The sequence below is a fragment of the Helianthus annuus genome, chromosome 1 (genome assembly GCF_002127325.2).
Source record: "Helianthus annuus cultivar XRQ/B chromosome 1, HanXRQr2.0-SUNRISE, whole genome shotgun sequence".
In the NCBI taxonomy this organism is placed as follows: Eukaryota; Viridiplantae; Streptophyta; class Magnoliopsida; order Asterales; family Asteraceae; genus Helianthus; species Helianthus annuus.
This window is the reverse complement of record NC_035433.2, coordinates 3,004,881-3,029,060: the sequence shown is the minus strand read 5'-3', so window position 1 is coordinate 3,029,060 and position 24,180 is coordinate 3,004,881. Positions and strand designations below refer to the sequence as shown.

The window sequence follows — 24,180 nt, the reverse complement described above, 5'->3', positions numbered from 1 at the left end:
ATGTTTAACTATTCAACACATGATTATAGGGGTGAGCAAATGGTACCCGGTACCGACTTTATCGAATCAGGTACACTTTCGGTACCGAATTTTGAGATTTTCAGTACCGGTTTTTACCCTTAAATACCGGTACCCACTTTTGGGGATTTTCCATACCGGTACTTTCGGTACCGAGCTGGTCCCTACATGATTACTTGCGCAATTTCCTCAAAATGCTGGAACATTCGTCCGCATCTGGATCCTTCTATATCGGCCTTTCTTTCGTGACTAGAATAGAATCTATGTATATATTTAACACTTAACGTCATGCTCTTCTCTCATCAATCAAAGTTAAAAAATTTATAATTACAATAAGAGTAAAAATGGCTATGAAACTTTATGGTGCCGTTGGTTCAACTGCTACTCTCCGTGTTAAGGCTTGTCTCGCTGAGAAGGAGATCGATTATGAGTTCGTTACAATCAACATGAGCAATAAAGAACACAAGACTCCTGAATTTCTGTCCCGTAACGTATGTACACAGTTCATGTTATTTTATTTTACAACGTTCTGTTTTGTTATTTTTTTTGGAACGACGACTTTCTTTAATTTGTTTTGTTATTTGTTTTGTTTGATGTATGTATGTATAATGATGAGATGTTTGCATTTCTGCAGCCGTTCGGTCAGGTTCCGGCGCTTGAGGATGGTGATCTCAAGCTGTTTGGTGCGAATTATAATTGTTTGTGGATGGATTTCAGCTTAGTATTTGGGTTTTTGAAAATCTTGAGGGTGCGCATAAGTCGGTTTTGTGTTCAATTCGGACAAAAACTGAAAAAAAAATAAAAATTCGGTTTTTATGTCCAATTCAGACTAGGGATGAGCAAATGGTATCGGGTAGCGGTACCGAATTTCCCGAACCTGTATATTTTCGGTACCGACTTTTGACGTTTTCGGTACTGGTCAAGTACGAATTGAACCATAGCAGGTAGTTTCGGTACCGGTATCCATTTTTGGAGATTTTCGGTACCGGTATTTTCGGTACCAATTGGTATCGAGCTCATCTCTAATTCAGAGCTAAACAAGAAATTCGGTTCTCGGCATTTTGAAACCGATCGGTTTGGTTTTTTCAGTTATCGGTTTTCGGGATGAGTTTGGTTTTTTTTTTCTCTAGTTTTTCCATATAACTTAAAAAATAGGAAAATTACCAAAATAGACAATGTTAATCAAGACTTTTCTAAAATAGGCATTTTTTTCAAATTTTCTAAAGTGTTTAGACAATCAGAAAATAACACCTATGACTGGCTGGCTGCTGAGACGGCTTTAGACGGAGTTAGCCAGCACTTTAGCTTGCGGAGTTTGCCGGTTGGCTAACTCGACAATTTTGGAAAAGACAAAACATGTGTCTCTTTTAGAAAAGTCAATGTTAAGAATTTTATTTCCATAATTTTAGAGTAAATTGTCATTTTAGTCCCTGAGGTTTGACCAAAATTGCCACTTTAGTCCAAATAGTTTTTTTCTTGTCATTTCAGTTTCTAGGTTTTCACTTCGATGAATCGGTAATTTCGTTTCAGAATCAAGGGCCATTACTAAATACCTGGCTCTTACCTACCCCGAAAACGGAATCAATCTGATGATGCACGACAAAAAAACAATGGCAGTAGTTGGCGTGTGGATCGAAGTCGAGTCACAAAAATTCGAGCTGATTGGATCAAAACTAGCATGGGAGCTAGCATACAAACCCATGTTCGGTTTGACAACCGACGACGCTGTTGTGGAAGAGAACGAGAAGAAGCTGGAGCAAGTGCTAGACGTGTATGAATCGCGGTTGTCCGAAAGCAAGTATTTGGGTGGTGATGTCTTCACATTGGCGGATCTTCACCACCTTCCTGCTTTGAAGTTTTTGTTTGGAACCAAGGTGAAGAGGTTGTTCGACGCGCGATCGCATGTCAGCGCGTGGGCTGCTGATATCCAGTACAGGCCTGCTTGGGTGAAAGCAACCACGGCTTGATTGATTTTGTGGTGTGTGTTTGTTTGTTGCCCACATATATAATAAGTTAAATATGAAAACAATAATAGAAGTATTTTATGCTTGGCTGAAACCAGTTGTATTTGGTCACACACATCTCAATATATGTCCGCTCGTATCAACTAAACTGACTACACGTCAATTTGGTTACAAAGTGCAAATCACAAGAGTCTCCACAAGTCTTGTTCACTCTTGATCAACTCTGGAAAGGCTCATGTCTCCTATTCCCCAACTTTAGAACTAAAAAAAGAAAAAAAATTACACATGTGCAATAGCAACGCCACAAGTGGAAGCGATGAAGGAACAAAGCAATCGCATATTTGTGATCGAAGAACAAAAATAAATCGAGTAATTGACGATCAAAGTTTGTGGTTAACCAAGGTTTGCATTCATCTCCTTGAGTCTTGACCCTATGTTTTGTGATTTTCCCTTTGTTTTTATTTGTGATTGACTTATTTATGATTTCGTAAGCTAGAAGTTGTTTACCCCGTCAACTTGTGCCACCCGTAAAAAAAATTTAAAATTCGAAATCCCCCAACATAGGCCCACTTACAAAACTATTTTTATGGTTTATATTAGTTATTAGCCAATTGAGATCAAGTTTAAATCTTTAATGAGACCAAGACTTAATTTCGTTAAGGGCTAAAAATATGTTTTTTCGAGCTCGAACAGGGTACACGAATTCTAGGGCCGACCCTAGACATGTGATAATACTATAAAAAAAAGTTGGAACTTTCGTGATAGCATATCCAAGTTGGAAAACTTTTTTTTCTTTTTTTTTTTTGTATTGACCAACTTAAAAAACAAAAGTTTCATGATAGCATATCCAAATCCACTCGCATGTTTACTCAATTTCCCTTACGTCACCGCTTACCTCATCATAACGAGTTGATAAACTGACGACTCTTTAAATTCACACACACCTACTTCCCACCACACACGACTCCGCTTCCCACCTGTCGGTTCTCAACCTTCGTCCGTATCTGGATCCTTCAATCTCGGCCGTTCTTTCGTGAAACCCATCTGTCTATATAATATTAACATCCTCTTCACATCTTTCATCAATCAAAGATAAAAAAAATGGCTATCAAACTTTACGGTTCCGCTGCTTCAACCGCTACTCTTCGTGCTAAGGCTTGTCTCGCCGAGAAGGAGCTCGATTATGAGTTTGTTACCGTCAACATGGGCAATAAAGAGCACAAGACTCCTGAATTTTTAACCCGTAACGTATGTAACATCATTAGCTCAACGTACTTGTTTGATAATATTATGTTTGGTTTGATTTGATGTGTTTGCATTTCTTTCTGCAGCCGTTCGGTCAGGTTCCAGCTTTAGAGGATGGTGATCTCAAGCTCTTCGGTACGAATTGATTTCAGTTTTTGGTCAAACATAAGGATTCATTTAAGTTTCTAGGTTTTATTTTCGATTAATTGAATACTGATTTAGAATAGGGGGATGTGTGGGTAAAGATTTGAGCTCAAACAAGACAAAAACCAAAATTTGGTTTTTGGGATTTTGAAAACCGTTCAGTTTCGGTTTTTTCCGTTGTTTGTTTTTGGGTAATCATGATTGGTTAGATTTGTCGTATATCTCTACATCAAGTGGTGGAAGGCTTACATGTATTTTCAGAGATACATGTTTTACTCCCACTTGGCGCAGAGAGAGCACGAGTGGCATATGATAGGAGACTCTAAGAAACCTGAGTTCGATCCTTGAGTCAAACGGGTTTTGCTGGTAATTTTACTGTTGTGCCCACGGGCGGGTAAGTTATCAGGTTTTTCCCGGAATTGATGGTGGACTCGGGTTACTCTTGGAGTACTCCGTTTGGTTCAATGGGTGTCCCGAGAGTGCTCGAGATTGATTATGTTGGTCGTTTAAAAAAAATGATGGGTTACATTCTTTTTCGGTTTTTTTTTTTTTTTATCAGTTTTGCCATTTAAGATTAGAAAATTTTGGGGATAAATGGCCCATAATTATGAATTGGTACTAAAACTTTGCTTTAACCTTAACAAATAAATCATTTAGTAAGAAAATAAAACATTATTACCATCTTCTACTAAAGACAAATTACATAGTAAATATATACTATTTGGTTGTTACATCCGGTTTTTTTTTTTCTATAGAAACTTGTTACATGCGAAGAAATCAACTTAAAAAACTAGTCTGATAGATGAGAGAGTGAGAAAGTCTGTTTGATTTATAAACTTTACGTTTGAGACAAGCGTCCTTCCACTGGTTTCAGTTTAAAACATAAATAAAAAAAAAACATTTTTCAGTTTTTTAAAATCAAAAGAAACTTTTGTTTTTTTAGACTTAAATGCCACGTAAGTCCTATAAATTTAAAGTTTGTATTTAGAAAAATTTAAACTCGCACCACTTTTATACTTTTATGAAAACAAACACCATACATGTTTTTTTAGTGTGATATTGTTAATTGATTCGGTTTCGGTTTCTAGATTTTAACTTCAAAGAATTGGTAATTTCGTTTCAGAATCAAGGGCAATTACTCAATACTTAGCTCATACATACCCCGACAACGGAACCAACCTAATAATCCATGACCCGAAAAAGATGGCAATAGTTGGCGTGTGGATCGAAGTTGAGGCACAAAAATTCGACCAGTTTGGATCAAAACTAGCATGGGAGCTAGCATACAAACCCATGTTCGGTTTGACAACCGACGAGGCAGCGGTGGAAGAGCACGAGAAGAAGCTAGAGCAAGTGCTCGACGTGTATGAATCACGGTTGTCCGAAAGCAAGTATTTGGGTGGTGATTGCTTCACATTGGCGGATCTTCACCACCTTCCAGTTCTGAAGTATTTGTTTGGAACAAAGGCGAAGAGGCTGTTCGACGCAAGGCCGCATGTCAGCGCCTGGGCTGCCGAGATACAGTCCAGGCCTGCATGGGTGAAAGCAACCACGGCTTGATTTCATAGTGTGTATTTGAGGCTTTCACGTGTTAAGAGTGATATTGTGTAAGATTAGAGTGTGTAATGTTTGTTGCCCACTCAAATAAGTTAAGTGTCAAAACAATAATATAAGTTTTTTTTTATGCTTAGCTGAAACCAGTTGAATTGTTCAGGATTGTTTGTTGGCCACCCAATAAATATCATAATCATAATACTATTGAAGACTCAAAAACCAGTTAGTGCGATCTGGTCAGAGTAGAGCTTCAGATGACCCGGCAAGAAACCTGCAAGATCACAAGAGACAAAGCACACCGTTAGCCTCGTCACAGGGAGGGGGGCCTCTCTGTGACCAAGCTCGGGCGTGAGAATAAATATTTGTGAGGAGGAAATAGGTCAGGGAGAGAGAGAGAGGAGAGTTTTAGAGAGAGGAAGTAGCCATTACCGGTTTTCGGCGGTTTGAGTAGGGTATTTATAGCTTTTGGGTGTGCTGACGTGGCAAGTTAGTTAGAGTCGGACCAGTCGTTATCATGGCGGTTATGGAGGTGGGCCCCCACTTAGTTATGTCGCACCATCGTATCTGTTCGATTCGTCTTATAGTCCGGTCCGACCTTAGTGCGCCGTGATTCGGTTTTATTTACGACGATGATTCGATCCGGTCAGGGACGTATCCTCATCAACTATCATAATAATATAACAGAAAAAAAGTGTGACGGGAGTTTGGTATATACACACGAAACAGAAAAAAAGTGTTATCACAACTTGAACAAAATAACCACGTCAAAGTTGTTTTCTAAACTTCATAAAAAACTATATTTAATAAGTATAAAAGCAAAAAAATAAGGTAAACTACACTTTTGTACTTTATGATTTACACCATGTGGTATGGTGGGGTGGGGGTTGGGGCATGAGTTGACACGTGGAGTTCGAGCCCTCCACCATTGAGTGACGTGTCCGTTGGGTATGGCGGGGCGTGGATGAACCGCGTGGCTTGGCAGTTTATAAAAAAAAAATACAAAAAATTAAAAAAATAAACACAACATTAAAAAAAAGCCTAAAATTTTATTAAATTCTTAAAACGATTACAAAATAAAAAAAACCTAAAAACGATTACAAAATTAAAAAAAAAACCTAAAAATTACAAAAAAAAAAAAAAACCTAAAAACGATTACAAAATAAAAAAAAAAACCTAGAGCGTTAGGTAAATTTCAAAAAGCACGAGCTTGTTGAACGGCTTTCGCTCCTTGCCCCGAAATTCAATGTTCGCCACCGCCACCCGGTTCTCGTGGCTTAACTCACCGCTCGGAACGGCTTCGTTGTAGGCTTTGAAACGATCAAGCTTGGTCCGTAGCTCGCGCCATTTATGTTGGCACGCGTTTAAGTTGTGCCGGTCGTGTCCGACGTTATGTCGGTAGCTTGCAAAGGCTTCCGGCCAATATCGGGGTTGACCGGGTTGTCGCCCCTTCATAGCGTCAACGACGCTCGTGACGAGAGCTAGCCCTTCTTCGTGTGCCCAAGAGGCCATCGGTCAAGTGGGTTGGGGTAGCGGGTTCGATCAAGTGGGGTTTGGTTGGGGTAGCGGTGGACAGCGATTGTTTGGGTTGGGGTAGCCGATGGGGTTGGGGTTATATTTATAGTGATGTTGATGGGTTGGGGTGACCGCTTGACTTGGCTAAACGGTTACATTTTAAATTTTAAAATTTAAATACCCCGCTATGACATGGCCACCAAGCGAACAAGAGCCCGCCACATAGGATCGCTAGCCCGCCCCATGCTCGCCTTTAAACTCCCGCCCCTTGGGCCACGCCCCAACCCATGCTCACCCGGGATGGCGGCTTGGGCGTTTTCAGCCAACCCACGCCCTAACCCAAGCCCCATACCCCACAGTTTTATATCATTTTTTCATTGAATGTCATTTTCCTTAAAATGTCAAAAAAACATATTTTATGTTTAAAAATGTTTGCACGTCACATCCTCTTCACTAATTGGCGTCAAATGTGACAGTTAAATATGGTTATGTGTAAGGCTCATAAGGGTAATCTTGTAATTTTATCAATTTATTTTAAAAAAATATATCTTGATAAATCTAAACACAATTACTCTCTATACCTCTCCCCTCTCGAATGAGAACAAAGAAGAAATGGTAAAACCGAACATCACCATCAGTTTTTGGTAAGGTTTAATTCAAAAATATCATATCATCATAAATTATAAATTATAAATTAAATATATATTTAAATTAGGGTAATTGGCCTGTAATAATCCCACCTAGAGCTTATTGGTCATTAATAATCCCACCTCAGAATTTCCCCCCCACCAGTCCCACCTTTCACCTATTTTTCCTACAATGGTCCCCCGTTAAAAAAACTTAACGGATTTAAGCTTTTTTCCAAATTACAAACAGATTTTTTAGGGCTTTTGATCAGAACGATGATACGCGTCCATTGATGTAAAAGTTACTTCGAAATGGTGCTCCAAGTGACTTGATTTTGGTTAACTGGAAATTTAAACACCCGAATTGAAGCGCCGTTTTCATCATTTGGAGCACCGTTTCGAGGCAAGTTTTACATCAATGGACTTGTATCGTCGTTCTGATCAAAAGCCTTGAAAAATCTGTTTGTAATTTGGAAAAAAGTTTAACTACGTTAAGTTTTTTTAACGGAGGACCATTGTAGGAAAAATAGGTGAAAGGTGGGACTGGTAGGGGGAATATTCTAAGGTGGGATTATTAATGGCCAATAAGGTCTAGGTGGGATTATTACAGGCCAATTTCCCTGGATATTAAGGCAAGGATTTTAAAATAAGTAATGTTTTCGTATTATGAAATTAATTCAATATAAATAATAAAAAAATGAATTTTTATAAAGACCTGTCTTTTTAAAGATAATGTGGTGTTCAGTGATAGGAACTCTTATAGGAACCGTTTGCGTAACTAAATAAAATAAAACAGTTTATATTCAAAGATTACAATACAGAAATATAGAAAGCTGAGGAACTATAGTACTGTTACAACTGAAATAATTAAAATACAAGAAATAGAGAAGAAACAGGAAGAACAGTGGCTAAGGGTTGTGTTTAACACAGGGCCTTAAAACAAATTCCGAGTCTCCCAGGAGTACTCGTTTTGTTTCCCTGGGTACAACAGCCGAAACAGTGTGTACTGTCAGAGCTGGCATAAGAACCCGAAGAATACCTTGAAGCAAGTAAGAACAAGATCAGAAGATAGCAGAGAATTGTTTGCATGTGCTTTGTTGTTGTTGGTGTCCTTCTGTAGTGGCTATGATGTTATATTTATACATCCACTGAAATGAAACAGACAAAATTGAATTAAAGGAGATAATTAAATTGCATTAAACGTCTTCAATGCAATTTAATTCGTCATTTAATTCTCAGTCAAAACCGTTGACTCGTCAGTTTCGAATGCTGAACTGAAACTGCTCAGTCATTAATGTCTGGAAGCTTCTACGCCCTTTTGGCTCAAGTTAATGCGCGTGTTGCGCGCGCGCCCTTTTGGCTCAAGTTCATACCACGTGTACTCGCACACTGCTGCCACGTCACCCTCTAGGGTCTACTTGCCACCTGGTCCTTGCAGCCCATGTGCTTCACCACGCGCGCGAAGTGCAAAGTGCGCCATCAAAGCGCCACATTGCGCCCACGCCTGGCGCACGCGCGCGTGTGCGAGTTTCACGAATACCCATGAAACAATAAGGATGGAGAGTTCCCAATTTTTCAGCATTCAATGTTTCAAACACCAAACTTTGAGAATCGATAACTCATTCATCTTAGCTCCGTTTTGGACGTGGTTTAGTTCATTGCGAAGCTCTTCCAACATAGAATACAAACCCACAAATAAATATATGAAATCTCCTTCGTTTCTTATATTTATTTCTATTCTAAAATTAAGAAAAATATTTTTCCTATATTTATGATAAATGATATTTTCACAAAATTTCCAACCAACTCTCATCCAAGATTCATGACAATATTTTTATGTGTAAATAAGTTCAGTCAGTCAATATCAATTCAATTCAAATTTAAATGAGCTTAAGCATGAGTTTCATTTCTACTTAGATAGCATCGGAAACTCCAAAATAGTGTTTTACTTAATGTCTTTATAACTACACCGAAAAATGAATTGGACACCTTATAGGTTTAGCGGTTGGACGAGTTAAAGACGATTAGACCGGATTTAAAAACCGGCAAAATTATATATATCTATGGTTCCCATTAAGTCTAACTAACTCTTCAATCAATATACACCATTGGATTTGGCTGAGATTAAATCTTAGCCATTTAAACTCACAAAAATAACTGCTGTTTATGGCAGTTCAGAGCAGTTGCTTGTGATTTTCTCAACCTCCTCCATGATCCCAAACCCACTTTCTCCATTATCCTTTATCCTCCTATTTCTTTGCTCAACTGCTTCCCCACATCGTGGCTGGTATGGTTATCCCCTTCCTATATGCGGTTTATCATGGTTACAAAATTGGATGGTTATCCCCTTCCTATATATCACTTGCTGAATCTCTTGCAGCCGAATCGATCACTCTATATGTTCTTTTAGGGTTTGACGTCTCAAGAGGTTAAGTTGGATGCCTTCAACATGTTCAATTGGAATCATGGAGGAGCCTCATCAGCCTCCCAAATACTTGATGAACGGTAAGTTTTTCTTCATCTTTTTTTCTTTTGTCTTCTTCCTCTTCGACTTTCCATTCCCCTATTCTTCAATTTTCATTCGAGAATCGGATTTACCATGTATTTCCAATGGTTTTGTTTTCCTAATTTTGATAAGTCCATTATGTTTTCTTAGTTTTATTTCTAATCGATTTTGTTTCTAATTTATGTTCTCATGAAGGAACTTCTCATTAAGCAGGTGTCAACTCCATTCTTTTCGTGATATTGCGAGTTTCTAATTATGTTTTACTCATACTGCTCTGATTTGGTTCTGCCTTAATTTTATTAACTTAGTCGATTTCCCGTTTCAGAAGCCAGCCATCAGTTCTAAAATTGATCACGATTTAGAGTTTCTAAAGGAGGTCACAAATTCAATCTGAGTTATGTCACGAGAATCATGGTAAGTTTTATTTATATCCATTCAACACACACATACTAACTACTCATGTTCATCTTATTCTTTTCTCTATCATGAAGTTAAATTCTTTTAAGACTCCATTAACTAAGTTGTATGATTATGGGTTTTGTAATGGCATCCATCATTTACAGTTTTCAGCTTTCTTTACCTTGCCCACCAGGTGTTTGATAATTTCCCTCAATGAGAGTTTTGTTGAGGAATTCACTGACGTTCTACAAATCACACACAGTGTTTGCTAGCTTCGGTTCCTTGACCATCTAAAAAAGCTTCAAAGAAGAATTGTTGTGGAATATTTGGGTTGTTTTCGGGATCCACTAGATATAATTACTTAATGGTTATAACAAAATACTGAAACATCGCGTTATCCTAATCATCAGGTACTGTTTGCAGTAGGTTTATTCTGATTTAGTAGTAACATTTTTAAACTTTTTTAATTACCTTTTGTTTTTATTTATTTATTTATTTTATTTATGAATGGTGAATAGTTTGTATGCTTTCATGCATTGGAGAAACAAAAAGAGGTCATGTTCTCTCTAGAACTGTAAGTTTTTTTGGGTCTCCAAGCCGGCGCTTAATGTTTCAGCTCAAATTTCATGGTTTCCGGATTTCTCAATCCGGTTCCGATGACGAATCGTCAAAAACCAAGCCGAGGGGTGACCGGGTCGTGTACACTTGCCGAGTTGCTGTCGAATCTGCAAAGTGGTAAGTCTCTTTTAGACATATTTATTCATTTTGTATGGTTCTTGGAATTCGGTCATGGGTTCATGCTTTTTAGTTATTAATCCTCATTTCATGTTTATGATAATATTGAAAATGTAGGGTGAAATTGGTCATGGACCAGTTTACTTTACTTATGGAAACGCAATTCCTCAAAGTTATATTGTATATGGACGGGGTCAAAGAAGTTCATTTGTATTTTTTAATGTGTTTTTCTCACTTTGTTTTTTTTTTTCAGTGTTGCTTCATGCTGAGATATGAGGCATTCGTTTTACGAGTGTTGAATTTTGCTATAGATTAGCGGTTACATGTTTCATACAGAAAATGGTTCACGTTTGCTGAGTAATTAACTGACAACAGGTTTTATACCATTGTTAGGAAGGTAGGTACTCTTCACATGAGTGAGTTGTAAAATAACTTATTTTTAATGGTTTGGTTTAGGCCATAAAAGGTGGGTACTTTTCAAATGATCGTCCATTTTCTGTTTCGGGAGTGAAAGCATTAGTTGAAGCTTGGAACATGAAGGTATAATATCGTTATTATCTCATTAAAATAGAAAATTTTATTTGGAGCAGGATTCGTTGTCCATTTTCTCTCATTTAAACATCGTTTATGTACATACAATCAATCCCTTTTAAACGTAGATCATTGGTATGATATAAGATAGGTTGAAAGCACGTGTATATGGAGCAACCATTCGGTAGTCATATAGCATTTGCGAAATTTAGAATATCTTTTTCTAATTTAAGTTTATGTTTCTATTTTATTTCTTATACTGAAACAAGGAGTCATGTGCAATGAAAGAGTTGATATCACACCTGCTTTTTCTACTTTGCAATATACTTCTAATTCCATAATAATATTCAATTTAGCTAATTTGTTAAATAATTGTTGATTGCAGGGAGTCTTTGCTGAGGAAACAAAGAAAGAAGCTGTGTTATATCCCACCCTTATGCTTTCTCTTATCGCAATTGGAGATGGCACTTTCTTTTTGGGCCTTATTGGTTCGAGTTCTTAATGGTTCTTACTGATCATATAAAAATCTAATAATGATAATAATGTGTGGTACTTAATGATCTTTTCTGTGGTCATAAATTTTTTGTTCTTTTATCTTTTCTTACAATAGTTTGGCCTAACTTTTTCTTTATTTCCTTTTCCTTTTGGGGAATTAGGTAGGTTACCACATCATAATGTGTACTGTAATAACTTGGTACTTGAAAGTATGTGTCTTTAATCAATAATATGGTGCAGACATGCAATTTGTGATTACCATGTTATCTACTTATCTCTAAGCATCACGTGTGCCTTTGTACCTGGTGAAAATCTTGGCTTTCAACCGCTACATGTGTAGTATTATGTTTATTTGATGCTATTTTGCTCCTCTTATGGAAATCTAACTAATACTTTTCATTATTCCCTTTGTTATTCCAGAGCGCACATACATGTTGGTTCAAGAAATTTAAACTTGCTCGGCAGCAGAAGTCACATTGTTACTCCATCATGCAATTATACGTTAAAATTTGCCTACTATTGCAAAACACATTGAAATTTAGGCTGCTCAAAGCAAGGCATTCTCATTAATTTTGTCTGCACTAAATACATAATAGTAAGTGTTCCCAAACAATCAATGGAAATAATCTTATGTTATTTGTAGATTATGTTTTTTTATATATTAAAGAATGGTGCTTTTGTTTGTAATATTGTTTAGATTTGTGTCCACTTAATGTGAGTGTTTGGGATTGCTTATTTTGAGCTTCTTTTAACTTTTTGACTTTTTCGAAACGGAGAAAAGGATATGGAAAAGGAGAAAAGAAGAAAAGGCGAAGCAATCCCAAACAGCCTCAAAATAGATTATGTTTGTTTGTCACGTTGTTTGCGTAACCCGTCCACCGGACGGGTATTAAACTAGTTATTATTAGACTGAAAATATAAAAAAGTTACATAAAAAATTGTCACGATATGATAAAAATAACCGGATAAAATTATTACTAGATTGTGATTTACGTCCTTTAAGTTTGAGTTAAATTGCGGGCGTCGTTCTTTAATTAACGAAATTACACTAGATATCCTTTATGCTATTGTTTCTCATCAGGTGGTGTCCTTTTGCCTAACTCGGTTAATTTTGTTTGTTAACTCTTAAAACGTGTCACTCACATGACATGTGAGGGTACAATGGTCATTTTCACTTAATTTTAAGTAAATTGCATTTTACGTCTTTTATGTTTTAACCAAATTTCAGGTGTTGTCTTTTAACTAACGAAATTACAGCGGATGTCCTTTTTTCATATTCTATGCAGGCGGTGTCCTTTTGGTCAGTGGCGGATCTAGAAAATCCGCCAAGCCGTAACGTTTTATAAAAAAAAAGCCGTAACGAAATCGTAAAAACGTCAAATTTTTCCAAAATTTACACTAATTTTACACTACCGCCGGAGCGCCAAGCCGTAGCGGAGGTTGCCCCTTCTTATATGCTAGGTCCGCCCCTGCTTTTGGTGTAACTCATTTACATTTTAACATTAAGTCAAGTCATGTGTAAGCATAACCTTACTTAGATTGATTGATTGCAAGAATATAGAAACCCTGGTCACTCAGATGTTGATGTCGAATTTAGAGAAGAATGGTGAATCGACCATTAGGAATGATGTCCCTGTTGTTGTTGATGTCGGGTTTTTTTGCGCTTGATTATCAGAGACAAATCTACTTAGAGGTGCATGGTTTATTAGTGTAATGCTTTCACACCACAAATAATTTGATAGCTCTTTTATTCTTTTTCATTCATTATCAACATTAAATTGTTTAACCTGTATAATACACAGGCAGATAATCCCCTAGTGTTAAATAAAAGAAAGGATAAATTAAACTTTTCATCCTTTATGTTTGTACCAGGTTGCAACGGATAACCTTTAACTTCAATAATTACAGCTACAGTCCTTTTTTTGTTAAAAGCATTACACCATAGGTCCTTTAGCACTAACCTTGTTAAAATTATCAGTTAAGTCTAGTCATGTGCAAAGCACATGAGGGTATTCTTGTCATTTTACCCTATCATTTTATTTAAAAGTATATTTATATTTATTTATTTATAAATAAAACAAAAACCTAAAAACAAAAAATAAAAAAAAAACATGAATATAAACCCAAGCTAATTACATCTTCTTTATCCTCTAATATGTTCTGTTGAACTGCCATAGCAACACCACCATCAACAACCATCCTTCGCAACCAACCACCACTACTCACCACCCTGAAACCCTCAAACGCACCACCGTCTTCAAACCCTTAAATGGAATCAAGCCTTCTATCGTCCGGTCGCTGTGAAACCCCCAAACGCACCATGGTCACCTACTACGACATCCACAACTAATATCATCGGCATCAAATCCAGCCACAACCAGCATCATCTTCGTGACTATTAACCTCAATCATCACCGCCGTCCTCCTTAACCCTAACCATCGTCGCTGTCTCCGAATTCCACAACCAACACCACCGTCGTCTTCAAGATGCTAGAGGGGGTGACGAGAACCCTAAGAAATCGCAGATCCGCAAAATTGAAGCTTTTATTATCGTTGTCTCCTCAGATCTAAGAAATTACCGGTACAATCGTTGTCTCCTCTAGATTTAAGGTACAATCGTTGTCTCCGCAAAATACAAGCTTTTATTATTTGGCCTGATCCTTTTGCTTTCATCTTTTAGGTGCCAGCTAGTGCTGGATCTTCTCCAAAGAATTGATCTTTTCAGAGTTCATCAGTTCATCTATATAAAAAGGGGATTTTTTGGTTTGAGAAAAAGAGAAATTACAAATCAATCATCTATTTTACAAGCACCAGTTAGGGGGTGTTTGGCCTAGTTTTTATTTTTTGGCTTATGCTTATATTTTAAAGTAGTTTATAGCTTATTTTCTATCATTTGATAAGCTCTTTTTAATGTGTTTGGATTAGCTTATAGCTTATTTATATCATTTGCTCTTACACAAAGAAGGCTTATTCAAATAAGCTAAAAACCATCATCAAATAAGCTTATTCAAATTAGCTTATATAAGCTAATAAGCATAAGCTTAAAAAGCTAAACCAAACATTAAATTAAGCTTATTTTGTAAAAAAAGCTAAAAAAAGCTATAAGCTTTGTTAAAAAAGCTAGGCCAAACACCCCCGTTTTTTTTCTTTCTAGAGTTTGAAATCTGGTTGTGGTGACTGTTAATGGTGGTGAGAGTTTGAAATCTGATTGTGATGTTAATGGTGGTGAGGGGTAGGTTGGAGAGAGAGAGATGAGATTCAGATTGAGAGATTGAGAGATTGAGGGATTGAGGTTGTTATGTTTATTTGTTTAAACATATTTTAAATATAATAGTAAAATTACAAAAGTACCCTCAGATGTCTTGCACATTGTATACTTAACTAAAAATTTTAACCAGGTTAGAGACAAAGGACGTAGGGTGTAATGCTTTTAACAAAAAAAGGACTGTGGCTGTAATTATTGAAGTTAAAGGTTATCCGTTGCAACCTGGTACAAACATAAAGGACGAAAAGTGTAATTTATCCTAAAAGAAACTGATTATGTTAAATTTCTATTATAACATTTTATTTATATTTGTGTACAGCACTTGTCTATTAATTCAAAGAAAAAGTGGTCTCACGCTTGGAAAGGTTAGGTCCTCCAACTGTCGGTACTCACCATTCAACAACTCATTTGACCTTTTTGGATGTTTTCCACAAAGTTGTTGGCCTAAAGAGAAACTTAAAACTGTAATATTATAAGACCACTCGTAGTTTTTAGAAAAATAATGTCTCCATCATAAGGCATTATCCGACACGTGTTATTCTAGTCAGCATGGGGCGTCATTGCAGAAGTGGCTTAGTGGGAATAATGTCTGATAATGCCCCTTCCAATCATTAAACAAAAAAAAAAGCAAACTATTTTCTCATTGGTGGGTCAAACCCAGTCAAACCTTCCTTCTTCCAATTTAGGCGTTTTAATTATAATGCCCAAGCAATTTTTTTTTTCAAAAATAATGCCCCATAATGCCCTATGTAATGGGGGAGTGGGCGTTTTTTTTTTTAAATAATGCCCCACTACACATGGTCTAATCATAATATATTTGTAGTTCAAAAAAAATATTATAATCATTTATATCATTTAGTTATTATAAACTTATAAACTTTATAAGGGGTAGGGGTGGTCATCACTTATCACTCACTCAAAACTTCCAATCAAGTTCTGCCACATAATCGAGCTTTATTCCATCACTTGTGATGGATTTTAGTGGAAATGTCCATCACTCACAACACCCAACAATAAACCCTCACATTCCCTCACATTCTTCCATTCTTCACGCGTGATATTCTTAACGCGTTATATAATTGACGCGTGAAAGTATTTGATGGTGGTGGTGTTTGAGATTGTTTCACGCGTGAAACTCTTTCATTACGGGGGAAAAACCTTCCACCCCGGGTCCCCTATTGCTTTAAAACATGAATAAAGAACAGGTTTAGGGGGTAGGGGTGGTCATCACTCATCACTCACTCACAACTTTCAATCAAGTTCTGCCATGTCATCGAGCTTTATTCCATCACTGGTGATGGATTTTAGTGGAAATGCTCATCACTCAGAACACCCAACAATAAACACTCAGATTCCCTCACATTCTTCCATTCTTCACGCGTGATATTCTTAACACGTTATCAAATTTACGCGTAAAAAAAACTGAGTGGCGGTGGTGTTTGGGATTCTTCCACGCGTTATATGGTTCCATCACGGGGGAAATGTCCTCCACCCCGGGTCCCTTAAACTTCTACAAATACATAATTACAAACTTTTATCGGTTAATAATTTAAAAAAAAAAATTGAGACATAATTTGAAATAGCTCGTAATAAATGAATACAATAACTGAAACTAACATACACGAGCCAGAAATATTCAATTTTCTTTCTCAACATGGGTTTTCTTAAATGTACCACATAAAAGTATACATCATGTACATATAGCAATATCAAGTGAATAAATATGTTAGATTATGTGTTCTGGAGGAACACTAAAGAGGATTTATGATTTAAAAAGAAAAGTGAAACTGTTAAAAGTATGGTCAATTCCATATTTCATCTCTGGTCAATATTGTTTTGTTTTCTAATCATTTTTATGAGTTGTGTTTTTTGTATTTCATATGGGCTATATTGGAGTTGCTGGTCATAAGGAGATGGGCTTACAAGACAAGAAGTTTGGGCTTAGAAGACTGTGGGCTTAAAGACGGGCTTAAAGACTTTCTCGAAGAGTCGGTTGGTTCAGGAGCTATATAATACTTGGTCAAGATATTTTCTAACCTAACTTTAGTCAGTGTGTGGTCATCCATTCTTCTTGATTCTCTCCAGTTTTAGGCGATTAGGGTTTGTCAATCTTGAATCACTTTGATTCATATTTTAGTTGTTTGATTTCCTTGTATTTGTCTAGCAGATTATCTTGTTGATAATCTGCAAGTGAGAGTCTGTTTGTTGGTGATTTCTGTCTAAGTTCATATTGTATCTGTTGGTCGATTTGGGTTAATAAATCATCGGTTTGGGTAGATCTACCTCTGATCCATATTTTTGACATGGTATCAGAGCTTCGTTGAGCTCTTGGGTGTTTCGTTTGTTCCGCTGTGGGTTCTAGAGTTAGATCTGATCAGATCTAACTGGATCTGATTTGGATCAGGGTTTCTTGGCTCCGATCGTGTGGTTTTCCGGTGGTTTTTTGTCTCCGATCGCTCATTGGAGTGTGTGCTGGTGAAGAAGTTTGGGGATCTTGGAGGATCAAAACCCTAATCTAGGGTTTGTGGCGTTCTTGGTGCTGATCTATTGATTCGTGTTGGTCTTTGTAACCCTAGAAGGTTGCAAAGCAAACTGACCGAGTCATTGTTGCTGATTGTCTTCTAATCAGTTCTTGTAGCCCTAAGTGAAGGCTGCAAGACTGGTTTTCAAGGTTTACGCACCCTCGGTGAGATCGTTCTTATCTTCTCTCTTTTGTTTCTGTCTTGCATTTAGGCATCTTGTTACCGGACTAGTTGGGCCGGCTTGTTGATTTGGGACACAGACAGGGTTCAGTCTGTTGCATTTGTGATTTGTGTTGTTGTTTTGACTGATTTGTTGTTGGTATTTTTTATCTGGTTCTAGATTGTGTGACTAGTATACAGCTCCTGTGCAAAGGCCTGGGTAGGCACCTTGAGTGACGAACCTACTATCTGGTCCCTGGCACAGCTTCGCGGTGTAGGTTGTTTGTTGATTCTTTCTTGGTTGTTTGTTGCTTGTTATCTGGTGTTTTGTTATGGGTGATTTGTTAAATCTGTTTGGTGAAACTATGATTAGTAGGTTGGAACCTGATAATCCTTTGTATTTGCATGCTAGTGATTCCACTACTCTGACAGTGATAGGTATCAAACTTAAAGGTACTGAGAATTACACTGTGTGGGCTAATGCTATGATTTTAGCATTGAGAGTCAAGAACAAGGTTGGGTTTATTGATGGAACCTTTGAAAAACCTGTGGATAATCTTGTTCTTGAAACTCAATGGGAACGGTGTAATTCTGTAGTACTTACATGGATTCTGAATTCAGTTTCAGAAGAGTTGTATTTGGGTCATGTTTACTCCAAGTCAGCTGCAGAGGTTTGGAAAGATCTTAGGGATACATATGATAAAATTGATGGGTCTGTTGTGTTTGATCTATATCAAAAAATTAACTCATTCAAACAGAATAGTTTAACCATAGCTGAATACTATCACAAGCTTAATATAATGTGGAAACAATTAGATCAGATTCTGCAAATTCCTGTGTGTACTTGTAATGCATCAACTCAGTTTAATAACTTTAACCACTTAATCAAGTTAATGCAGTTTCTGATGGGTCTTGACAATGTATATCACACTGTTAGATCAAATTTGCTTATTAGAGAACCTCTTCCTAGTTTGCAAGATGCTTTTTCTGTTGTGTCCAGAGAAGAATCTCATAGAAATTCTAATCTGTCTGTTTCTAATGATAGATCTGTGGGGTTGTTTGCTAAAACTAATTCTGTGGTAGATAACAAAAAGAAATTTGTTAAGAGTTCTAATCAGAATTTAAAATGTACAAATTGCAATAAAACTGGACATACAATTGAAAAATGTTTTGAGTTGATTGGGTATCCATCTTGGATGAAACCTCCAAGAGGAAATCAAAGTAAGAAGAATAGTTCAAGTAACAATGCATGTGTTGATGAGTCTAGTGTTCCTGTTACTTCTTTGACTTCTGATCAGTTGACTAAGTTGCTTAGTTTAATTAAGGACAGGGCACCTGAAACTTCTCAGAGCTGCAATGTTTCAGGTGGGTTTGTGTGTTCTAATGTGTTTGCTTGTCCTGTTTATTCATTTGGCTATGATGTGGGGAAAGGATCAGGTTGGATTATTGACTCAGGGGCAAATAATCATATGGTAAAATCTGAAACTAATTTGAGCAATTATATTGATGTTTCTGATTTAAAAATACAAGTTAAGCATCCTAATGGTACTGAGGCATATGTTGCCAAGATAGGATCATTAAAATTAGCTGAAGGTGTAATGTTACATGATGTTTTTGTTGTCCCTGAGTATAGTGTTAATCTAATTTCTGTACATAAGTTGGCTAGGGATAATAAGTTGTTTATTGGTTTTGATGAACATAAATGTTATATACAGGATTTGTTAACCAAGAAAATCCTGGTGATTGGTAGTCAACTTGAAGGTCTATATTTCTGTGGTAATACTGTTGTGTCTAATGTGTCTAAATTTGATACTTCTTTGTATAAATTGTGGCATGCTAGGCTTGGACACCCTGCTGATCAGGCTCTTAGGATGTTTAAGGATACTTTAAACATTAAGTCAGGGCCTGATCATGGTCCTTGTGATGTGTGTCATAGGGCTAAGCAACATCGGGAACCTTTTCCTCTAAGTGATCATAAAAGTTCTCAGTTGGGAGAACTTGTGCACTTGGATGTATGGGGTCCTTATAGGGTTGCTAGCAGGGATGGTCATAAGTATTTCTTGACCATTGTTGATGATTATTCCAGGGCTGTTTGGGTGTATCTTATGAAGAATAAGTCTGAAGTGTTTGATAACATAAAAGGATTTGTTAATATTGTCAAAAATCAATTTCATAAATCAGTTAAGTATTTGAGGTCTGATAATGGTTCTGAATTTGTAAATAATCAAATGAAATCATTTTGTAATGATCAAGGAATAATTCATCAGACTTCCTGTGCTTATACTCCTCAACAAAATGGGATTGTTGAGAGAAAGCACAGGCACTTATTGAATGTTACTAGAGCTTTGTTATTTGAAAGTAGTTTACCTGTCAGGTTTTGGCATGAATGTGTGTTAACTGCTGCTTATCTTATTAATAGGACACCCTCATCTGTGCTTGCTGGAAAAACCCCATATGAGCTTGTGTATAAATTCAAACCCTTCTTAGATCATTTGAAAGTCTTTGGTTGCTTGTGTTTTTGTACAGTTTTAAATGAACATGATAAATTGAATAGTAGAGTAGAAAAGTGTGTCTTTATTGGGTATTCATTGGATAAAAAAGGATATAAATTGTTTAGCCTTGACTCAAGGATTGTTGTTTTTTCAAGAGATGTGAAATTTTATGAATCTGTTTTTCCTTTCAAAGAAGAATCAATTTTTAAAAATTATGATTCTAATCCCATTAAAGACATCACTACTCTTAATTTTTTTGACTTGTATGAAAACACTGAGCACAATTATTTTCAAACAATGGATGATCCCAATGATGAAAGAAGGGTTAGAGGTGAGGCTGATGTGAGAACACAGGAGGATCAGCAGTCAGTGAGTCTTGATACCCCTACTGTCATGGCTGAGGAACAGCAGACTAGTGAGGTTCAAGGTTCATCTGACATGGCAGACCCTGTGAGTATCACACATGAAGCTCAGTTACCTTCTGAGGGAGACACTGAGTGCTCAGATTCTCCTGTGGTACCTAGAAGGTCCACAAGAGTGTCAAATTTTCCAAAGAAGTTAAATGATTTTGTGGTTGACAGTAAGGTCAAGTATGGTATAGAGAAGGTTGTAAATTTTACTAAACTTACTTGTGAAAATAAATGCTTTGCTTCTAATCTTACTAAAGTAGTTGAACCTAAACATTTTAGTGAGGCTATCAAAGATCCTAATTGGGTTTCAGCAATGAATGATGAGATTCAAGCTTTGCATAGAAACCATACTTGGGATGTGGTTGATAGACCTAAAAATAGAAATATTGTTGGGTGCAAATGGATTTATAAGATAAAATATAAATCTTCTGGTGAGATAGAAAGATATAAAGCTAGGCTTGTTGCTAAAGGGTTTAGTCAAAAGGAGGGTATTGACTATGAGGAGACCTTTTCTCCTGTTGTTAAACTTGTTACTGTAAGGTGCATTGTTGCTTTAGCTGTTCAAAATAACTGGAAATTGTATCAATTAGATGTCAATAATGCATTTTTATATGGTGATTTAAATGAGGATGTTTATATGTATTTACCAGAAGGTTATGATGACAAAGATAAGTCTAAAGTGTGTAAGTTGAATAAGTCATTGTATGGGCTAAAGCAAGCTCCTCGAATGTGGAATGAAAAACTTGTGGGAGTTTTGATTGCTTCTGGTTTTGTTCAAAGCAAGTGTGACACATCCTTGTTTGTTAAAAATGTTGATAATATATTTGTTGTGTTGTTGGTTTATGTTGATGACATTGTGGTCACTGGAAATTCCATGGCTGAAATTGAAAAAGTAAAGCAAAATTTAAAGGCTCAATTCTTAATTAAAGATCTAGGGTTGTTACAATATTTTTTAGGTATAGAAGTTTTAACATGTGATGATGGGTTATGCTTATCACAAAGAAAGTATTGTACTGACTTGTTGACTGAGTATGGAATGCTAGGTTGCAAGCCTGTGAGTATTCCTATTGATCAAAGTCACACTGTTAATGCTTTACTTGAAAACAATTCTAGTCCTTTACAAAACATAACTGGGTATCAACAGTTAGTAGGAAAACTTATATACCTCTCTCACACTAGGCCTGACATTTCATATGCTGTTCATATTTTGAGTCAGTTCATGCATAGTCCTACTGAAGGACATCTAAAACTTGCTTTTCATTTATTAAGATATCTAAAATCTGCCCCTGGTAGAGGGTTGATATTTAGTAAGAGTAAGGTGTTTAATTTGTCTGTTTTTGCTGATTCTGACTGGGCTAAGTGCTTGGTGTCCAGGAAGTCTGTTACTGGATTTTGTGTGTTTCTTGGTAACTGCTTAGTGTCTTGGAAAAGTAAGAAACAGACAACTGTGTCTAGATCTTCAGCTGAGGCTGAATACAGGTCTATGTGTGCTGCTGCATGTGAATCTATTTGGTTAAAAAATTTGCTTAGTGAGTTAGAGGTTAATATAGAGGTTCCTATTAAACTGTTTTGTGATAATAATGCTGCTATTTCTATAGCAGCAAACCCGGTTTTCCACGATAGGACCAAACATTTTGAATTAGACTTGTTTTTTCTAAGGGACTTAATTTCAAAAGGAACTATAAAGTGTATTGGTATAAAGTCTGATATGCAAGTGGCTGATATATTTACAAAAGGGGTTTTACTTAAAGATCATCAGTGCTTGTGTGAAAAGTTACAGTTGTTTGATATGTTTAGGTGATGGAATTGTGAGGGGGTGTTAAAAGTATGGTCAATTCCATATTTCATCTCTGGTCAATATTGTTTTGTTTTCTAATCATTTTTATGAGTTGTGTTTTTTGTATTTCATATGGGCTATATTGGAGTTGCTGGTCATAAGGAGATGGGCTTACAAGACAAGAAGTTTGGGCTTAGAAGACTGTGGGCTTAAAGACGGGCTTAAAGACTTTCTCGAAGAGTCGGTTGGTTCAGGAGCTATATAATACTTGGTCAAGATATTTTCTAACCTAACTTTAGTCAGTGTGTGGTCATCCATTCTTCTTGATTCTCTCCAGTTTTAGGCGATTAGGGTTTGTCAATCTTGAATCACTTTGATTCATATTTTAGTTGTTTGATTTCCTTGTATTTGTCTAGCAGATTATCTTGTTGATAATCTGCAAGTGAGAGTCTGTTTGTTGGTGATTTCTGTCTAAGTTCATATTGTATCTGTTGGTCGATTTGGGTTAATAAATCATCGGTTTGGGTAGATCTACCTCTGATCCATATTTTTGACAGAAACCACGTGGCACCATATAGGATTAGTAGAAGGGGATTTAAAGGGGGTGATGTCGGACTTTATTAAGGCTTTATGGGAAACGTGGTATTAGGGTTGAGGTGACTAGATATGATTAGTTGGATATTAAAAACACACTCATAAACACAAAAGCGCCCCACGCAAGCCCAGCCACACCTTGTGCTCCATGTCCCTTCGAAGTCCTCTCGTAATGTTGTTTGCGCCCAAGGCGCAATGATGTGGCAAGGAGTCGTGGTTAGGGCCAGCGTGCAACCCATAGCCTTAACCACGCTAATAGTTAGAAAACATGTTATAAGAATTCAGGAAAATACCTTTTAGGGTCGCTAAGATTATAGTTGACACACTATAATGAAACCGTAAACGGATTGAATGCACCATAAGGCTACGATAAAACGGTGGAAATTTGGCCTTCGAATTATATGTTTCCAACAATCCTTCATTCCATAATAGCTTGTATATAATTAAGTAATATCTTGACCATATATTCAAGGATGGAATGGTAGGCACAACCGAAATTTATATCATAAATTAACCATCAACTATAAAGCCAAATTAGTGTGCAAACCACAATTTGTAACAAAAGAAAAAACAAATACATGATAACCTAGGAAAAGATGATCCGGTTGGATCCAAGCCTAGCTAATACTCTTCACAAAATGATCACTTCTTGATAACCTTGTGGATAATTGCTAGATTATCACAATTATTGTGTTTTCTGTTATTAACATGTTTAACAATGGTTTACAAGTAATTCAAGTTATGGCCCGTTGGTATTAACATCATTTTTGAAACTAGAAATTCTAACTCGCACATTAACTAGCCTGTATAGTGTTTGGCATGCAAATACACGGGACTATTAGGTTCGTTTAACATAGGCTATATGTATACGTTTATCATAAGTTGTGTGTATACCTTAGTCTAGTTTCCTGCCTAGCATAATATCGTGTACAACAATCTAAAATTAAGCTTGATTTGCACAATAGGATTAGAAACACATATCCACATTTATCAACTTAAACGTAACAATTTAGCAATTCCTTCTAAAACTACCGATTTGATGAATGCCTCATTTTATAATAGGTTTAAATAATCGCCGTAGCTATTATTAGCACAATAAACACGAGTTACTCTATAAAAACTCCTTGCCACAAAACTTAACCACACTTAACCACTGAAGATTAACCGGTACTCGTATAAATATCGAAATCTCCTAGTGCATACTTGCATACTTTTATAACATTAACTTTTTT

At 36.6% G+C, this 24,180-nt stretch overlaps 3 protein-coding genes across 3 annotated transcripts; all 3 read left to right on the top strand.

Moving 5' to 3' along the window:
• The first annotated feature begins 76 nt into the window (after nucleotides 1–76).
• LOC110942869 (glutathione S-transferase-like) lies at nucleotides 77–2,686 on the top strand. Its single transcript, XM_022184632.2, has 3 exons — nucleotides 77–509; nucleotides 653–701; nucleotides 1,549–2,686. Exons 1-3 carry the CDS (start codon nucleotides 363–365, stop codon nucleotides 1,983–1,985), a joined length of 633 nt encoding a protein of 210 aa, XP_022040324.1. The 5' UTR covers nucleotides 77–362; the 3' UTR covers nucleotides 1,986–2,686.
• An 81-nt stretch (nucleotides 2,687–2,767) lies between these two features.
• Nucleotides 2,768–5,084, top strand: LOC110942861 (glutathione S-transferase). The gene is made up of 3 exons (XM_022184625.2): nucleotides 2,768–3,230; nucleotides 3,314–3,362; nucleotides 4,495–5,084. The coding sequence occupies exons 1-3, from the start codon at nucleotides 3,084–3,086 to the stop codon at nucleotides 4,929–4,931; spliced, it is 633 nt and encodes a 210-aa protein (XP_022040317.1). The 5' UTR covers nucleotides 2,768–3,083; the 3' UTR covers nucleotides 4,932–5,084.
• Nucleotides 5,085–18,386: 13,302 nt separating this feature from the next.
• Nucleotides 18,387–19,537, top strand: LOC118482236. The gene is made up of 2 exons (XM_035977882.1): nucleotides 18,387–19,040; nucleotides 19,391–19,537. Exons 1-2 carry the CDS (start codon nucleotides 18,476–18,478, stop codon nucleotides 19,423–19,425), a joined length of 600 nt encoding a protein of 199 aa, XP_035833775.1. The 5' UTR covers nucleotides 18,387–18,475; the 3' UTR covers nucleotides 19,426–19,537.
• The last annotated feature ends 4,643 nt before the right edge of the window (nucleotides 19,538–24,180 follow it).